Raw genomic sequence first — 18,087 nt, 5'->3', positions numbered from 1 at the left:
AAGGCTGAAGGCATTGGCCCTAAAAGTGTCAGTTTCACCCACTCTGGATTATCGCTTCAAGAGACTGTGAAATGCTTTTTAAAAAAATGTCATTTCCCCTATTGGTGAAATGAACCTTGTCTTTTAGGTATAAACCACAGCAGTTAAACCTTATTCCAGGATGCTCTACGCTGTTGCCTCCTAGCTCTACACTAACAAATGCGTTCATCACACTGTTCACCCATTTCCTAGCGTGATTTAGCTTCCCCGGATGGTCAGCCCTCCACCAGCGTCTCTCGTTGATGGTAGAGTAGACGATCTGCATTGCTGGGAACTGCCGGTGGAGGTACTGCAGGTCCTGCTTCATTGCGGCAATGTGGTATTGGCATATATATTCCAGAATTTGAAAAAGGATATGGATATAGAGTGGGTGACTTTATCAGTATACTCAATCGAGATGGCCACAATAATAACCGCTCTTAGATGGGTTGTAGATACTAAGTTTTAAAACAAATAATTCAATACGTGAAGATTTGGTGATAGAGGTAAAGCATCTTCTTTTAAATATTATAAGCCTTGGTTTAGTTATTCAGTTCTGTTGGATTCCAGCCCACCATGGAATATATGGCAATGAAATTGCTGATAAATTAGCTAAAAGATACTAACCTAATTAGAAGAATTTAACCTTAAGTATATATATTTTTTATTTTTATTTATTCATTTCTTTTGTTAGTTTGTTTTATTTTGTTTATTTTGTTTCGTTAGTTTGGTTTTTTCTTTGAATTTATTTGTATGATTTAAAGTATGATTTGCCAACGTCCTTGTCCTTGTCAACGTCCTTGTCACAAACTCCTGTGTAGTAGTCCAGTAGGTCGCGGTATATGGGGAAAAACTATGATCCGCCACTAAACTAGAAGAAGAAGAAGATCTCTGCATCCGGTACGTCACGGACTAGGTCACGTGTCCTGGCCACATACCGCGGAAGCAAATCGCTCCTGTATGTTACCATGCGCCACTGAGCAGTTTGCATAGGAATGAATGGGCGGCCATTTTCCAGTCCGTGGTCCATCCTTTATTATGTCCATGATGTTACCATGCGCCACTGAGCAGTTTGCATAGGAATGAATGGGCGGCCATTTTCCAGTCCGTGGTCCATCCTTTATTATGTCCATGCGTAGAACGCCTCTGAAACTCCACCGGATGTTTGGAGATGACGTATCTCCCCTCAGATGCCGGCAGAATTACCTTGATAAGTTACCTGTTTTCCGTCTTGTCATCGTTGCTATTAAATTAAAAATGTCTCTTTTTACTTAATTACTTACTTTACTTTTTTAATGTCTCTTTTTTTCGCCGCTTTCTAAGCCGCTGTTGGTAGTGTCGGGTCAGCCATCTCTTCTTCGTTCGTTACCAGACTCCGGTTGCATTGTGGGATAGCGTAGGGACCTACCGTTGTATACTGTGGCGGTAGTACGCATTCTTTAACGTTTTCCGTACTACACAATGCGTACTGAGCATTCGGACGCACTATATTTGTGACGTACTACAAATTGCATACTATAAGTATGAGTATTCGGATTCAGCCCTGGATTGGGTTTTGCAAGGTTGGTTTACCGGCGTTGCTATGGTTACCGGTCTTGCGTGTTCCAACGGTTTATTAGGTTTCTAATAAATCGCTGTCTAATCAATACTTCAGTCACTGCCTCTTCCGTGGTCATTACAATATTATGAATAGACTGCGTCAGGTTCTCCGACGTCTCTCCCTCTTGGCCTGCCCATAACAGGTTTGAATATTAAGGGCTGCCTAATATTTGTTCGAATTTTGATTTATTTTTTGATATTCGAATTATATTCGAATTACGAAGTTCGGAGTCAAAGCCCTACTGTATGTAGGGTACTAGTTTGTAGGGTACTTCTGTATGTAGGGTACGACTGTAGGCTAGTAGTGTGTGTAGTGTACTGCTGTATGTAGGATACTACTCTAAGTAGGGTACTGGTGTAGGGTACTACTGTATTCAGGGTACATCTGTGTGTAGGGTACTACTGGATTTAGGGTACTTCTATCTGTGGGTACTACTGTATGTAGGGTAGTAATTAGGAATGCGCGATATAAACGATATACGATATAAACGATAAAAAATGACCTACGATAGAGATTTTAGTTATATTGCTCTATCGCGATAATGTATGTTTGACGCGATCTATCCATGACTCGCGAAATATAAAGAGCCACGAGCTGCAACCGTCTGCAACGCATCGTCCGCGACCCGCGAATTTTAAAAAGAGCCACGAGCTGCAACCAGCTGCATCGCATCATCCGCGACACGCGAAATTTAAAGAGCCACGAGCTGCAACCGGCTGCAACGCATCGTCCGCGACCCGCGGAATTTAAAGAGCCACGAGCTGCAACCGGCTGCAACGCATCGTCCGCGACCCGCGGAATTTAAAGAGCCATGAGCTCCAACCGGCTTCAACGCATCATCGTCATCTAAGTAAATATGGCTGAAAGCGAAACGGAGGAGCTGGTGATTGCTCTCATTTCATGTTCATTTCAAAATTATATGCGTTCATTTTCCACTTATTGTTTTATGTTTTAATAGCAAGTATCTGTGCACACACTTGGAAGATTTTTCTTTATTTAAAATAGCCATGCCTAATACTGGACGTATTTCCCTAATTCACAGTATCCGTTTCTTTATTAACAAGACACCACCAATTTTTATTTCATTAAGGGAAGTATACGTCATTACACAGAATTTTTTTTTCTTTTTTAAAGTCTCTGCAGCTACAACATTATGTTGTATGATTAGTTTTGCACAATAAATGTTCTCAAAACGACATACATTTAGCAGTTTAGCTTTCCTTAGAGTCTATGTAACCTGTTCTGAAATGGTTCTATTATGATTTATATATCGTGATATATATCGTTATCGCAATAGGTTGCATGTATATCGCAATATGAATTTTAGGCCATATCGCCCATCCCTAGTAGTAATGTATGTAGGGTACTACTGTATTTAGGGTAATTCTGGATGTTGGGTACTACAGAATGTAGGGTACTTCTGTCTGTAAGGTACTACTGTGTGTAAGGAACTAGTGTATGTAGGGTACTAGTGTATGAAGGATACTAGTGTGATAAGGGTACTAGTGTAGGAAGGGTTCTTCTGTATGTAGGGTACTACTATATGTAGGGTTCTAGTGTATGTAGCGTACGAGTGTAGGCAGTGTACTACTGTATGTAGGGGACTACTGGGATGGGTACTAGTTTATGTGGGGTACTAGGGCCCTATCTTGCACCCAGCGCAATTGACTTTCTACGCCAACACTTGTATCGTTGTTAGTTTGCACGCAGCGCAAAGCTCATTTTCCCCCGCAGCAAACTCACGCCACTACACTTGCGCCCTGAGAGGAGTGTCAGCGAAAAGCAGAGGCGTGTTCCGGCGCAAATGATACATGGTGCTATCTTACGCAGTTGTTTTTGCTATTTTGTCATGCATCGGCAGGTCAGAACTGTCTGCCTTCCAAAACAAAATTTGGTTTTAGGGTCAATCATAACATTGGTTAAATTATTTGGGAAGAACAGCTGATACAGCGGTAATCAATTCTACTTTTAAATCAATGCATCTGCAAACACCGTACATATTTTCTTGACACAGACATCGTGTACAAGTCCATGACTTTTAGGTTCGATGAGTATTTGATTTTGAGAAAACACAGTTTTACCGCGAGTGAGTGTTAAAAAGAATGAATGAATGCGGGTGATGCTTGGCGCGTACGAGCACCCATCTGTTTAAACACACCCAAACTAAACACGTAACGCATAATACAGTCAATGGCAATGGATTTTAACGGGTGGAACCATGCATATTAGGAACACAAGTCTATAACGATAATGCATATACAATACTTGTAAGAAACAATGTTTGTTAATTTATTTCCGCATATCATTAAATAGACCCACAGTTGCGGCCACAGGACGTGTTAAGTTATTTTTCAAAAATTTACATGACGACTCAGTTTCTGAAGTTGTAGAAGAAAACGCCATTCCATGTGTGAATTAGGCCTATTATATTACGTCATAAACTGAGCCATTTGAAGTTTAAAATTCATGTGGTCATGCATCTGTCTCAGCCGAGACTGCAAACGTGCGGTCAAAATATCAACTTGTCAAGTTCAAATGCGCTGGCTCTTATAGGGGATGGGAGATGGAACTCTCATTGTTTTGTTTCACATTACGCCCAAAACACACCTACGGGTTTCAGATCAACTCATTTTAGATTTGTGTCGGGCGCAAGAGTAATTTATCCGCCGGTATAATAGCAACAGCGCCAAAGATCCGCCCACAAAGCTACTTGTGTTTTGCGCATCTCACTTGTGTTTCAGACCTTTAAAATAGGGCCCCTGTGGTGTGTATGGTACCACTGAATGTAGGGTACTAGTGTGTGTAGGGTACTACTATATGAAGGATACTACTGTATTTAGGGTACTACTTTAGTTAGGGTACTAATGTGTTTAGGGTACTACTGTATTTAGGGTACTTTTGGGCAACGCTATATATTTTTCTTGTAATAAGCCTTTGTTTATAAGTAATAAGACATTATTATAATTATGCTTATTAACATTAATCGGTGTTAATAAGACTATCTATAAGTGTTAATAATAACATAATAAACATGTTTATTGTGATATTATACGACTATTTATAAGCACTTATAAGAAACATGTAAACTATTTATTGATTGCTTAATAATATTAATAATAGTCTTGAGTTACTTACAGTTAATAAAACATTACAAACCCATTTATTGAGTCTTAATAACTTAACTATTATGTCATTGTTAAAACTTTACTAAGCATTTTTTATGCTTATTAGGGTTAATAAATCTACACGTTGAGCGATTGCGATTTGTTTTGTGCCTCATATAATACATCCTTTAAAGGCTTTTATTTTGAAGGTCGTTTTAAACCGGAAGTTATATTTATGCGGATGTGGATGTGGATGACGCATATGCTTGATGAAGTGTTTGGCGATTTGATAAAGGATTTAGTAACCTTAATAAGCATAAAAAATGCTTAGTAAAGGTTTAACCATGGCATAATAGGTAAGTTAGCAAGGCTCAATAAATGGGTTTGTAATGTGTTCATTAACAACTATAAGAATCTCATTATACATAAGGCCATTATTAATGTTATTAAGCAATCAATAAATAGTTAACAAGTTTATCCTAAGTGCTTATAAAGGTCTTTTAATCTCACAACAAACACGTTTATTATGTTATTATTAACACAAATTAAGCATATAATAAAGTCTTATTACATCTTAACTAAGGCTTATTACGGGGATCTTAATGTAATGTGTTACCTACTTGGGTAAGTATGGTACTTCTTCTAATGTATGTAGGTTACTCATGTAGGTAGTAGGGATGGGAATCGAGAACCGGTTCTTGTTCAGAACCGGTGCCGAGTCAACCGATTCCTTGGAATCGTTAGCAAGCCTGCTTAACGATTCCGCTTATCGGTTCCGGTCGCGGCAAATGCGTCATGACATCACACACACGCTGCTTTTGTTTTGGTTCAGAACGCAGAAAAACACGGCGCCGCCGAGGAAGAAGCGCATTGTGCGTTCACACCAAACGCGACGGGGCGACAAGATCCCATACAAAGTGAACGTAGAGACGCGTATCGGGCGAATTTTTCGCGAGAGAAAACCGGCGACGAGTTTTTGTCGTGATGACAGCCAATCAGCGTTCAACAGCGTGACAACTGAGTGACATGTGTAACGTAACAGCCAATCAGCGTTCAACCGTCAAACTCAGTGCAGTGCAGTCCGGGGTGAACTGCAGCATGTAGGAGAAAGTGATTGTTGCAGTTTGCGACTCCCGGAGCTCTATATATAATAGTATATAATGTAATTGTATCTATAATATCACGGCCAACAGCTCTGTGCGCCTCCGGGTGGCCGTAGCGCGGGGAGCTCATAGGGATTGGGCTTCTCGGGGTTTGTTTACCGGCGTTGCTATGGTTTCCGGTCTTGTGTGTTCCAATGGTTTAATAGGTAGGCCCATCCAATAAATCTCTGTCTAATCAATGCTTCATTTTGTTTATGTCAGTTGAATTTTGTTACAAGTTTAATGCAAATGAGCACTTTTAGCATTCCAAAAGGCACAAGCTCTTACTTGACTCTTTTCAGTCTGTGTTTTTAGTTTTATGGCACATAATGATGGCATTTGGGCTTAAAAAGCCAAACGTATATATTTTTGGTCTAGACCAATTGATTTGAAAATGTACAATTTCCTAATACTTGATGCACTTCTGAACAGATATTCAAGAGATTTAATGCAAACAAACACATTTGTACTTATTTTCTCACCCAATGAGAATCGATAAGAGAATCGATAAGGAATCGGATCGATAAGCAGAATCGGAATCGGAATCGTGAAATTCTTATCAATTCCCATCCCTAGTAGGTAGGGTACCTCTCCATGTAGGGCACTACTGTATTTAGGGTACTTCTGTCTGTAGGGTTTCTACTTTATGTAGGGTACTAGTGTAGGTAGGGTACCTCTGTATTTAGGGTACTTCAATATGTAGGGTACTTTTGTACACATGGGTTCTACTGTGTGTAAGGTACTGTATCTAGGGTACTAGTGTGTGTAGGGTATAGGTGTATGTAGGGTTCTACTGTATGTAAGGTGTAAGTGTATGTAAGGTACTAGTGTGTGTAGGGTACTAGTGTGTGTAGGGTACTATTGTATGTAGGGTACTAGTTTATGTTGGGTAAAACTGTAGGTAGGGTACTCGTGTAGGCTACTAGTGTTTGCAGGGTACTACTGTATGTAGGGTACTGCTTTATGTTTCCCATTGACTTTTATCTTTGAGTGTCGTGATTCCCCAAATAGGAAGGTTGAATCTTCTTTTTATTCTGCGTGGGTCAGCTTAGCTCAGGAGGTAGAGCCATTGTCTTGTAACCGAAAGGTTGGCAGTTTGATCCCAGCTCCTCCTAGCTGAGTTGTGATGTGTCGCTGAGCAACTAAACCTAACCTATTGACGAGCTGGCAGACTCTGCCGTCAATTTGTCAATGTGTGTATTGAACGATGTAAGTCGCTTTGGATAAAAACGTCTGCTCAATGCCCTATTGTAATTGTATTGTCAAGTCTGTTTCACAAACTGTAAGCCAGGCCGCATAAAATGACCCCCTCAAACCATCCATCTCTTCTCACTTTTTCTTTATTATTGTATTTTTCCTGAGTGATTTAGGATGAGGTAATTAACGGCATTCGTTTTTGTTTTCCAATCTTTTTTTAAGAAGGTGTTTTTTCGGGCGCAATACAATTTAGTGGTATTATCTTGTTGCGGTGCAGGGATATCTGCAGCTCCTCTGGGGAAGCGTCTGAAAGTTTAGCTGACTCTTCCAGGTAATCTGCTGCTGCTGTTCCTTGTCATGCCGTTGTGGTCCCTTCTCATGAGGGCACTACCCTACAACCTTCTTTTTCTGAGGAGATAATTTCGTCCATAAAAATACAAATCATACATTTTCCATTAAAAGTTGCATTATTAAAGGACACACTAAAAACGTATCTATCGAAACTTTTACATTTATTCTCGTAGTTTTGTTCTGTATATATTTATGGTATATTTATGTTTCGCCAAACCTTACTTCAAAACAGATATTTATTTCTAAAATGCGGATATCCATTTAGCTCCAACATCTGCCATTATTAGGTGAGGGCTGCATGCAGCGCTTCTTTTCCGATTTTTAAGATTTCTTATACTTTTTAAGATATTCCACTTTTAAAATAGTATATATTTTTTGACTTTGGAGTCAATGGGGGGACAGCTACTTCAACTGTTTACGACCGAACTAAATCATTTTTCAACCGCTTATCTTCGTTCAAACCATTTAACAAATCTTGACACTATTATCTTCAATAATATCTAAACGGAATTTCGAAATAATTCATACTTTCTTCAGAATCAGTTTTAGTTTCATACCGGCTTCATTTTCAGTTTCATGTCTCATTAATTTACGTTGACGCTGGACCGTGAGGACGTTCAGCAGCGTTGCCAGATTGGGCGTTCTTTCCCGTCGGATTGGGCTAATTTTAGAGGACGTTTCAGGCGGTGTAGCCAGATTGGCAGGGGCACAGATGGGATTTTTCAACTGGGGGGGATCAAGCTGTCAGCAAATGATTTCAACTCAATAACTTATTTTTGTGTAATTTGGGCTTTAACTAGCGCTCAAGTAGTTACTTTCATAATAGCCTCCCCTGGTTTCACGACAACAAAAGCCTGCCTTTCACATACACTAACACGCATAGGCCTGTCACGATAACAAATTTTTCTGGGCGATTAATTGCCCCAGGAATTATTGCGATAAGCGATAATATTGCAGTTTTTCAACTAATATAATGATAAAGTACACCCTTTCGAAGATCAATAAACCTTTATTTTTAAAGAACACTGGAACTGGACGTCTGGAAGACATTTAAAATATCCAGAATAAATTAACAAAACAACCAAAAACAATCTATTATTAACAAAAAATGCTCTTGAATAAAAACCAAACACCACCAAAAACAATAAATAAAATTGAAACACTAAATAAAAAGGATGTAAACACGATTGCGCCAGGACTCCGCCTCCCACACAGACAATGCAACAATCTGCATAGATTTCTATGCGGCATAAGTCCTTTTTCCATCAAAAAGATAATGCGCTTTAAAATGATGCGCATCAAAAGTTAGTGCGACATATGTGATGGAAAAAGGGTTATATCGCTCTAACGCCGATTTTGTCGCACTAAGTTAATTCGCTCTGCAGAGGTGGTTTTGGGAAAGTTCTAGCGACATAAAAGTAATGGAAAACGGCTGAAGCTATATAGAATGTCGCGCATGCGCATTGTTGATGGAAAATCATCTAGCGGGTCAGAAAAATGCGCTTCAACACGGGCACAATTTTAATTCGCTATAATCATTCTGTCGATGGAAAACCGTTTAGGCGCTTCTTATGTCGCTACAAATTAATTCGCTTTAAGAGTTCATTCGCTTGAAAATCTGATGGAAAAAGGACTATAGATCTGTTCCTAAAATGTGTTCCGAATGTAGGCTACTGTATACATGGCAGTAACAAAAGTGTCCGTTCTGTCTCCGCGCACACCTGACACATCTCTGGACCGGCGGCGACATAATGGATGTCTTATCAATATCGGGGATTTTAAATTTGATTTTAATGAAAGCACAGCAGGAGAGAGCTTTTCTCTGCCTGCTCCTTCAATTAAGAAGGAGGAGGACAGCGCAGCAACGTCAATTTCTCGTCAGATATTTATATTTACCTTAAGCTCTGCCGCAAACAAGAGGAATTTGGATGCGAGTCTGCAGCCAAGACTGGTGGGAGAGAGTGGTCTTACAGGCCTCACTGCGAATCGGATGCCAACTTCAGCGTCGTTTATTACGAGGCTACTTGCCAAGACGAAAAAATAACTTCACATGGTGTGTCTTTTTACAATTTATTCGTTAGCAGCATTCGTAGTGTTGATCAGCAGAGAAATGGTCCTTCAAAGACGTTGACGTTGCTTAGCAAACGAAGACGCTGGGGTTGACAAGTTACCGGACTATCTATGCAAGTGAACGGAGCGTTCCACGGCATTGAGAAGACCCGTGTAATAAAGGCCTATAATATTTCTGTTTATGGCATAGATTTCTTCTCAGATTAGGCCAATAAAGCAATGATTTTTCAAAAATGTACAATTCATTTATTGATTGCAGTATTACAAAATAAAGACAGGCATCTCAAATAAAGACAGAGAAAAAAAAAAAAAGGGACACAATAGTTACCCCAGAGCTGGCTGGCTGGCTGTGGTGGGCTGTGTGTGGGGGGCTGTGTGTGTGCGTGTACACTCCGCAGGAGAGGCAGAACATAGAAGTTACATATTCGGCCTGTTGTATGCCACAGGGGCAGTTTTGGCCTGCTTCACAACCTCTGCAGGAGGTTCGTATCTGAATTAGGGTTCAAGGCTGCTCATTTTCATGGTCATAATTGACGACAGGGTGCCTTCAAGGGACAGTCGGTTTCTGGTGTCAGTCTTGTTTAGGCCAATCAATGAAAATGTTCGCTCAGCATTTGCATTTCAGTGAGACATGCTCAACACAATCTGGGCCACCTTGAATAATTTGGGGAATTTAAAAGTGCCACTTGCCCTATTCTTAAGATTTCCAAGATATACCCAGGGCTAGGCTCTACCCCCCGTGAAAATCGACAAGATATACTATATAGTATAATCAAACGTCCCACCAATATTTATACCACTTGCTTACTCTCTATATGTCATTCATGGTTTTATATTTATAATTTTTATTTTAATTTACATTTAATTCTTCATAATTCAGGCATTACAGAACTTTCATGGTCATAAATAAAAAATACGAACTGCAGTTTAATTTCTTTGTTTGTTCTTCAATTGACGTAGAATGGAGCAAAGGCTCCTAGGATTGGGAAATGCGTTTATCCAATAAACAGATGGAGGTCAAGTCTATTTTCGGAAATGTAGGGGGATATATTAGTGGCCCAACGTCGAATGGTATGACCCAAGATACGTCAGACAGAGAAAGCGCGCAAATTCGACGGTACCACCTTGTCATTTGTTTACCCAGGTGCCATGGCAACACCATTGCTACCTCTCATTGGCTGAATCTTTGAGAACGTTGTAGACTCAATCGATATAAGGTCGCGGGGAGACGAAGCTCTGTTCGTTTGTTTATTTTATTTAAGTGACCATATTTTTGTTTTATGTTATCAAAGAACCAGTTGTTCTTGTTTTGGGGAACAAGTTCTTGTCGTTCACGTTCGGGATTCGTTCGTTGTGAACGAATCGGTCGCGACCGACCCATCCCCAAACGCGCATCAGTGGGCTCCGACTCCGGCTCTGAACTCTCTCTGACCTTTTCAAACGCAACTTAGTATCAGGTGCGTGGTTTTCAGCGAATCAACGATCAGAGAATACTGCCGTGATCACGTTGTAGGTAGGCAGATGTTACAGCTGTCTGCTCCCGCAGAAAATGAACGGGAGGATTTTTTATTTTTGCGTGACATTTCTTGCGTGTGCGTGACAGCGTGAGATTGATGGTGAAAGCGTGAGAGTCACGCCAGGGGCGTGACTGTTGGCAACCCTGCTATCAATAGCAAGCTAGCTAAAGAGAATGTCAAGGTATTAATATGCTAGCGCTAGGTAGTTAGCTAAAGAGAATGATAAGGTATTAATATATGGGCCACACTCAAAACATTAAAGCTATTCACCTACGGCCTAAAAATACTTTTATTTTACATTTAGCCTTCTTCAGGTGAGAGCAAATGCCGTTTATTAATGTCACTAGCTACTCAACATTACAAAGCGATTAGCTGCCACATTTGGGAAAGTCAACAGGCAACAGGCGTAGGATAGCCTACTTACATTGTTAGTTTTTTAAAAAAACGCTCTGATTGTTTTTTTCTTCTTCATTTTGTTTCTTAATGAAGGACCCGCTCTGTCATAGTAGACAATGATCACCGCAACAGGTACAGGTGCAGCTACAAGTTCCTCTTTAGGACCCTGGGGAGTGAGAGTCGTGTTTTAGATAGCATGAATTCTATGTCTGGCTGGTGAGATTAATCCGACTTTGCGAGGTGGAGATCCGACTTCACGGGAGGTTCTGATTAAAATTCTGACTTGGAGCAAGGAAATTCCGACATTCGTGCACATCAGGAACGCACCATTAGTCGTAGCACACAAAAGCCTGGCTCTCAATACGCGCTGCAGGCAAATTAGTCAAACTAACGGAACATTAATCCTCAGTTTTACCAGCTGTGTTTTTCACCTTACAGTGTTTCCCCTAGGATGGAGTTGCAGCAGCGGAGGTGAAATGTTATGTTTTTCGCGCGCAATTTTTTTTGTGTGCTCGCAAAGCGCACCCTACCGGGAGGTTTCCATGTGTCTGCTGGCAACATACATACAGTACATTTGTGCACAGTAATGAGCAGGGGAAATAAGGAGAGATTGAACATATTACAAGTATAATCTTTAAAACCATTATTTACATTTATTAAACAAAAAATATTTTATATCAACAACCACCCTATGAAAATCCCATAACCCAAATACTACAACAATCGAAAAGGTCTGTGCCTCAAACCAATGCATCTTTCCACTCCCTCCCCTCTCCCCATCACAAAGGTTGTAGTATGAGCATAAATAGACCATGCCTCTATTGAACAAGTTTTGGGGCTCTAGAGTCAATATACAATATACTGCTCTAGAGTCAAAATACTGAAGAAGTTGCTAAAATAAATGTATATTGACATTTTTGCTAAAAATAAATTTCTTAAAAATAAGTAGAGATATATTTTTCAAAACATAAGGTTGCAGTATGCCCATGCATATGGAAAACGTTTTAGGGATCAATAATGGGAGTCAATAATGGCAACGCTATTGAAATTGTTCCTAAATAAAAAATCTTAAAAAATAAGATATATTTTTCAAAACTAAAGGTTGTAGTAGGACGATGAAGAGGCCATGCCTCTATGGAACAAGTTTTGGGGCTCTAGAGTCAATAATGGCGACGCTATGGAAATTTTAACATTGTGGTCGTTTTCAGTTTTACACTTTGCAGACGGTCCCTAAGCTCGCGGCTGAAAGCCTTCTGCTCGTAGAAGCCAATGCAATTCACCGTTCGCTAAAGACGGCTCGTTTGGATGAAAACAATGTTGTAGCTGGTTCTCTGGGTTGCAACACTCAATTGTGTCGCAGCGATGTTTCACTGATCTATTTAACCGCAAACTCAGAATCTGCAGAAGTTCCTCCGTTAATATGAAGCTCTCCTCTCCTCTTGTTAAAAAAAAGAAATTCAGCAGCGGCGATCATATTTCAGCAACCGCCGCTGCTAGGTGCATATAGGGGAAACACTGCCTTATGTAGTCTAACTAACGGAACATTAATCCTCAGTTTTACCGGTGATGTTTGTCGCCTTATGTAGGAACAGTGGGGGGGGGGGGGGTCAGTATATGAGTCCCTAGTGCCATCTGCGCGCATGCAGATTTGGCGGGTTTTCCCGCTCTATTTGGCCTCTTTAAATCACGCACCGGCTCGCTATTCTCTTAAACACACACGCACACGCACACACAAACCCTAACCCTAAGGGCCCTTACATAGTCGACGCAACGCTACGCTTACGCGTCCAAAAGGCTACGCGACGCGACGCTTCGGCCGCCATTAAGCGTTGAAGCGTAGCAAAACGCGTCCTCCAAATTTTTGATACGCGACGCACCGATCCATGCAATACCAAGCGTAGTCGGTGGGGGCGATACTGCAAATATTGTACATTATTACTACTATAGGTTATATTTACAGAAGAACATATGAGAGGATGTGGGAACGTGATAAGAATGACTTGACGTCTCTTTTACTAATTATCTGTGCCAATTTATGCGAACCCTTCCACAGGGTCAAAGTGCTATTTTGATGCGCGACATCAAACAGCTGATGCGGGATTGTGAGCCATTTTAATGATCTTCTTGTCACCCGATATTCGTTCTATTACTGGCCTTATTTGTTTTACTGTTAGCCTATTTGAATTAATTACGTAATGTTTTGTGTTCACGTTCAATTTGAAACATAAGTTCAGTAGCCTCTTTGAGTGAATGAAATTTGAAAGCGTGAGTGTGTAGTGAATGAAAAATGTGTGCGTGTATGGTGGGACTATTTTCTGTATTTGATAAATAAACCCCTTTTCTCTAATAATGTTGGCTACCATATAATTTACTGTGGACATTATGCGCTATAGCTTAAAGCCTTTGGCTATAGGCCTACACTTAAATAATTCATTAATCTGTCAAGGCAATAGCTCGTTGTATAAACATTTTATATGGATATGAATTAATGAGTTTGACGTAAACCAAATTAGGTAACTTGTGTAACATGATAACTAATGAATCAAAAGTCATGCTTCCAAGTGACCAATGTATATACATTTATTGGTCAGTGCGCATACCCAATCGTAGCACATTGTACTGGTGGGGAAACACGCCAGCATCTGACAAAAAATAATCTGCCAGCTGCTCCCTGACGGGCCGGTTTTGGTGAGAGTCGGGAAGATATCGGATGACTCGCGAAAGGAGATCATCAAACTTTGGTGCCGACATCCGAAAATACTGGAAATGCCTCTCCTCGTCCATGCTTCGCATTGGAAGCACCAGAGAAACAAATTCCCCATCCTGATCTCGTGTGGTATTTAAAGGGCGCACATACCACCGCCTATCTCTGCGCTTCATCGCTCTTCTTCCGTAGCCACTTTGATCGGAACGTCACCTCGAACGTCCCCCCGCGAAAACACCGGTGACTCTGCTGCCACCCATGGCGTGAGTGGTGTATTGCATGTCATGCATTGCCCGCGACGTTCGCGTATGCTGTGTAGACTATGAAAGGAAGCGCGACGCTCGCGTCACTCACGTCGTTTACACGCGTTGCTCGCGTCGACTATGTAAGGGCCCTAACACTGCAGGGCAATGCATTTGACCTTTCAGATTCTTCAGTTCAATTGATTTTACATTTCTGCATTCTTAGCAATGCGTTGCGCTTTTCATTCAGCCGTTACTTTATTTGTTTCCAACCATTTACATTTTCTTAAATGGTGTGCATGTTTACATTGTTTGCTGCATTTAGACTATTGAACTTTTTCAAATTCTTCACTTGATTTAAGCCATTTAACGTTTCTTTATGCCCTTATCTATGTGGCTTTATTAAAAAATATGTTCAACCTCACTTTGTACTTCAGCAATCACTGCACTTTCTGCAGGAAATGCATTTTTCTAGTTCTATCCTCTTCTTCACGAAGACCTCCGCAGAGTGTCCCCATGACTCTTATTCCACTCTGATGACTTTAGTGTTTGATTGCTGTATCAAAATAAGGACAGAAAACATTGGTCCATAAAAATAAAGCTCTGTTTCTCTAAGAGAGATGAATGTCATATCCTTGTTCCTCTGAGTGATTTGAAGAGAGCAACATACAACCTTGTTGTACATATATTCATGTTTCTGGTTTAGAGAGGAAGAAGTAAAATCTGATAACAGTAGTATAGTCTTGTTTTATCAGTGGTTAAGAAAAAAATGAGTCAATTTTCTTATGCTTTATAGTACTTACAATGTTTAATTTTTTGATTGGTTTCTTCTTCTTCTTTTTCTTCTTCTTCTTCTTCTTCTTCTTCTTCTTCTTCTTCTTCTTCTTCTTCTTCTTCTTCTTCTTCTTCTTCCTCTTTGAAGGTCTTTGGACCTGAAAACAGACATGTTCCCAGAGAGAGTCCCCCCACCCCTCATTGGCCCCTCCGATGACATTGATCCCGCCCTGGTTGACAGACTGTGAGACCCCTTAATCAAGCCTTAAATTCCTAAATTGTTTCCGAAAAGCAGCTTCATAGACATTGGTTTGAGCTTGAGTGTGTGTGTGTGTGTGTGTGTGTGTGTGTGTGTGTGTGTGTGTGTGTGTGTGTGTATTTCACAGTACAGAGGAGCCAGGCGTGTGTCTGACGCAGGAGATGATCCGAGCAGAGTTCTTGGGGGATGAAGAGGTCGGCGACCGGACCTGACCCATTGACTGGACCAGAGACACTAACCATAACCAAACACTCACTCGCATAGACATACACAAACACATACATTATAGCAGACATACACACAAACATACAAAATGGCACATAGTCACACTCCTAGAGCGACACAGACACATGCAAACACAAACACATAAAGCATAGAGATTTCCAGTCAAACCAATAGATTTGACTGCCAGGCATGCAGAAAACATGTACATTAGCACGGTTCCCTACAGAGGCTGACTGTGCCGCTACACGATACCCTCCCATACCCTCCCACCTCTCCCCTACCCTCCCCTCCCCTCCCACCTCTGGTTCAGTCTCCAGCAGCACCTCACATCGTGCTGCGGGGACGGAGGTTCCACTTAGCTGCAAGGCTTTGCTTGTTCGCAATCAATAGCCTCACGCTTGCTCTAAATCTTGGTGGTAAATGGTGGCTTGGTTTCCCCGACCAGCTCCTAGAGCTTAAACCACAATTGGCCGCTATAGGGGGTGAACGACCACATAATTTGAATCCCTCTTCAGTTGACACAACAATGTTTCATATTCTACAAGCAAACCAGAGATATATTACATACATCTCAGAGAGCAGGCCAACTTTCCTTTTCATTTACTGTTGTGTTTTTCTGGATAAAAGACGTGTTAGGAAAGAGACGGGAGTCCTCCTTGATCTACAACGACAGAGGATGATAATCTATTTTCCTGCCTGCGTGATTCGTCGTCATTGCCGTGGCGACAGAAAAAGAAGAAAAGAAGCCCAGAATTCATCCTCCTGATCAGTGATGTTGTTGGTGGCGACGTTGCCATTGGTTTCCAATTGACAAGCAGAGGGGCCCAATGTGGCCCCTTCATCTGGAGCTCCCAGAATGCACCTGCCGTCACCTCGCCACTCAACATTTTCATTGTCTTTTGGATAAATACTCACATTTAAAAGGGTAAACAATTACTTTCCTTTAAATAATTTTTTGTGATTTGAACATGTAAAAGAAGCAATCTGGTATATTTTGGTGAAGAGAATTTGTGTGGAAAGTATGTCTGATTTTTGCTTTTTGTTTTTATTTATTCATCCACTTTTATTTTAACTTTGTATTTATTGCTTACATGTCCGAAGTCAGCGTCCGTAGGGAACCGTGCTAATGTACAGGTTTTCTGCAATCACTTTCCATTATATTATAAATAATCCAAACCAAAACAGTGTCTTGTACAAAAACCTTTTATTTAAAAAAGATATATATAACATCTTAACCACTTAGTCTTCGGGCCATTGTTTAGTTTTTGCACTGCGCCTACTCCAGAGAGCACTGCTCCTTCATAGTATGACCTCTAATCACATGCTTGGTCTCTTTGGAAAACTGAGAACCTGTAGAATTGTATGACATTATCAGAATAACTGTATCATGTACTGACACAGTGCTGGGAAGGCTACAATATTGTTTTTCCTTCCAGCCGGTTACACACACCTCTAAAACCAAGCTGATTGTAGTACCCTGGGTAACTCCATGTCCCTTGGAAACACTGCTGAGCCCTAGCCATAGGTCATGCTGTGTGTAAAAGCAGATCAAAGAATGAAAGATGAAGTCTCCAGCTCCTTTTATGTAATATGTCCATTCGTTTTGGTCAGGGTCCTTTTGGAGTCTCCAAAAAAGACCTTTGGCTACCCAAAATGCATACTGTAAACAAAAGGTTTACTACACATGAACCCAAACTTGTCTCGGTCTCAAATTAAAGGTTACCCTTGTTCTGATATGTAATGAGGCAGGCATAATAACACAAAAATCAATTTTTTAGCTATTGCAACTATGCAACTTTGACAAAAAAAAAGTGTTTTGGAAATTATTTTTACTTAAAGGTGACAATTATGCTATTTTCACAGCAAGTAAACATAGCATTTGAGGTTCCAAAAACGTGTTTTTGAAGCTGTTTGCTTGAAATAACTTATAGGAAAAAAAATCTCGCCTACCGCTATTCCCTCTGGTTCAGTCCCTTTCAGAATGCGCTGTTTCAGGGGGGTGTAGCTTCAATGCAAATGAGGCACCCTGCTCATTGCATTTGGACACGCCCTTCTAACAAACTGATACCATGGTTACGGAGAGAGTGCAGCGTAGCTTGTGAAAGTAGCGGACATGGCAGCTTCAGTGGTTCAACCCTATATGTTCGAACCTGAATCGGATCCTGAAGAAGGAGAGGAGGCTCCTGCAGAACCCCAGACTCCGAGAATTCAGCAGAATGCTTCTGAATGGTTAGTCATAGAAATACTTTCTATTTTTTAAGGGAACTTTTCAACGTCATTGTCTGATTTTCCCGTATACGTTTGACGCTAACTGCTGGCACTAGATATATAGAAGACATTAGGGTTGCCGCGATGTGGACATTTTCACACCGAGTAATACACGAGTAATACAACAACCGTATTACCGAGTATACACGGTAGGCCTATAAACTTTGAAACTAGGTCAACCGCCATCTTGTACGTGAACTCTCCTCACACTCTGACAGTG

General features: G+C 40.8%; 1 protein-coding gene across 8 annotated transcripts in view; it reads left to right on the top strand.

Moving 5' to 3' along the window:
- cfap221 (cilia and flagella associated protein 221) overlaps positions 1–16,783 on the top strand; it is a 77,469-nt gene extending 60,686 nt beyond the window's left edge. For 3 of the 8 annotated variants that reach the window (XM_060048880.1, XM_060048877.1, XM_060048874.1), the window contains 2 exons: positions 15,264–15,359; positions 15,502–16,783. In XM_060048880.1, the coding sequence (XP_059904863.1) occupies positions 15,264–15,359; positions 15,502–15,586 (181 nt within the window). In that variant the 3' untranslated portion in view covers positions 15,587–16,783. The remainder of the gene's footprint in view (positions 1–15,263; positions 15,360–15,501) is intronic. The other 5 variants (XM_060048879.1, XM_060048875.1, XM_060048882.1 and 2 more) reach the window with 5 other exon arrangements.
- The last annotated feature ends 1,304 nt before the right edge of the window (positions 16,784–18,087 follow it).

Source organism: Gadus macrocephalus, chromosome 4 (genome assembly GCF_031168955.1).
Source record: "Gadus macrocephalus chromosome 4, ASM3116895v1".
In the NCBI taxonomy this organism is placed as follows: Eukaryota; Metazoa; Chordata; class Actinopteri; order Gadiformes; family Gadidae; genus Gadus; species Gadus macrocephalus.
This window is presented reverse-complemented; position numbering and strand designations above follow the sequence as displayed.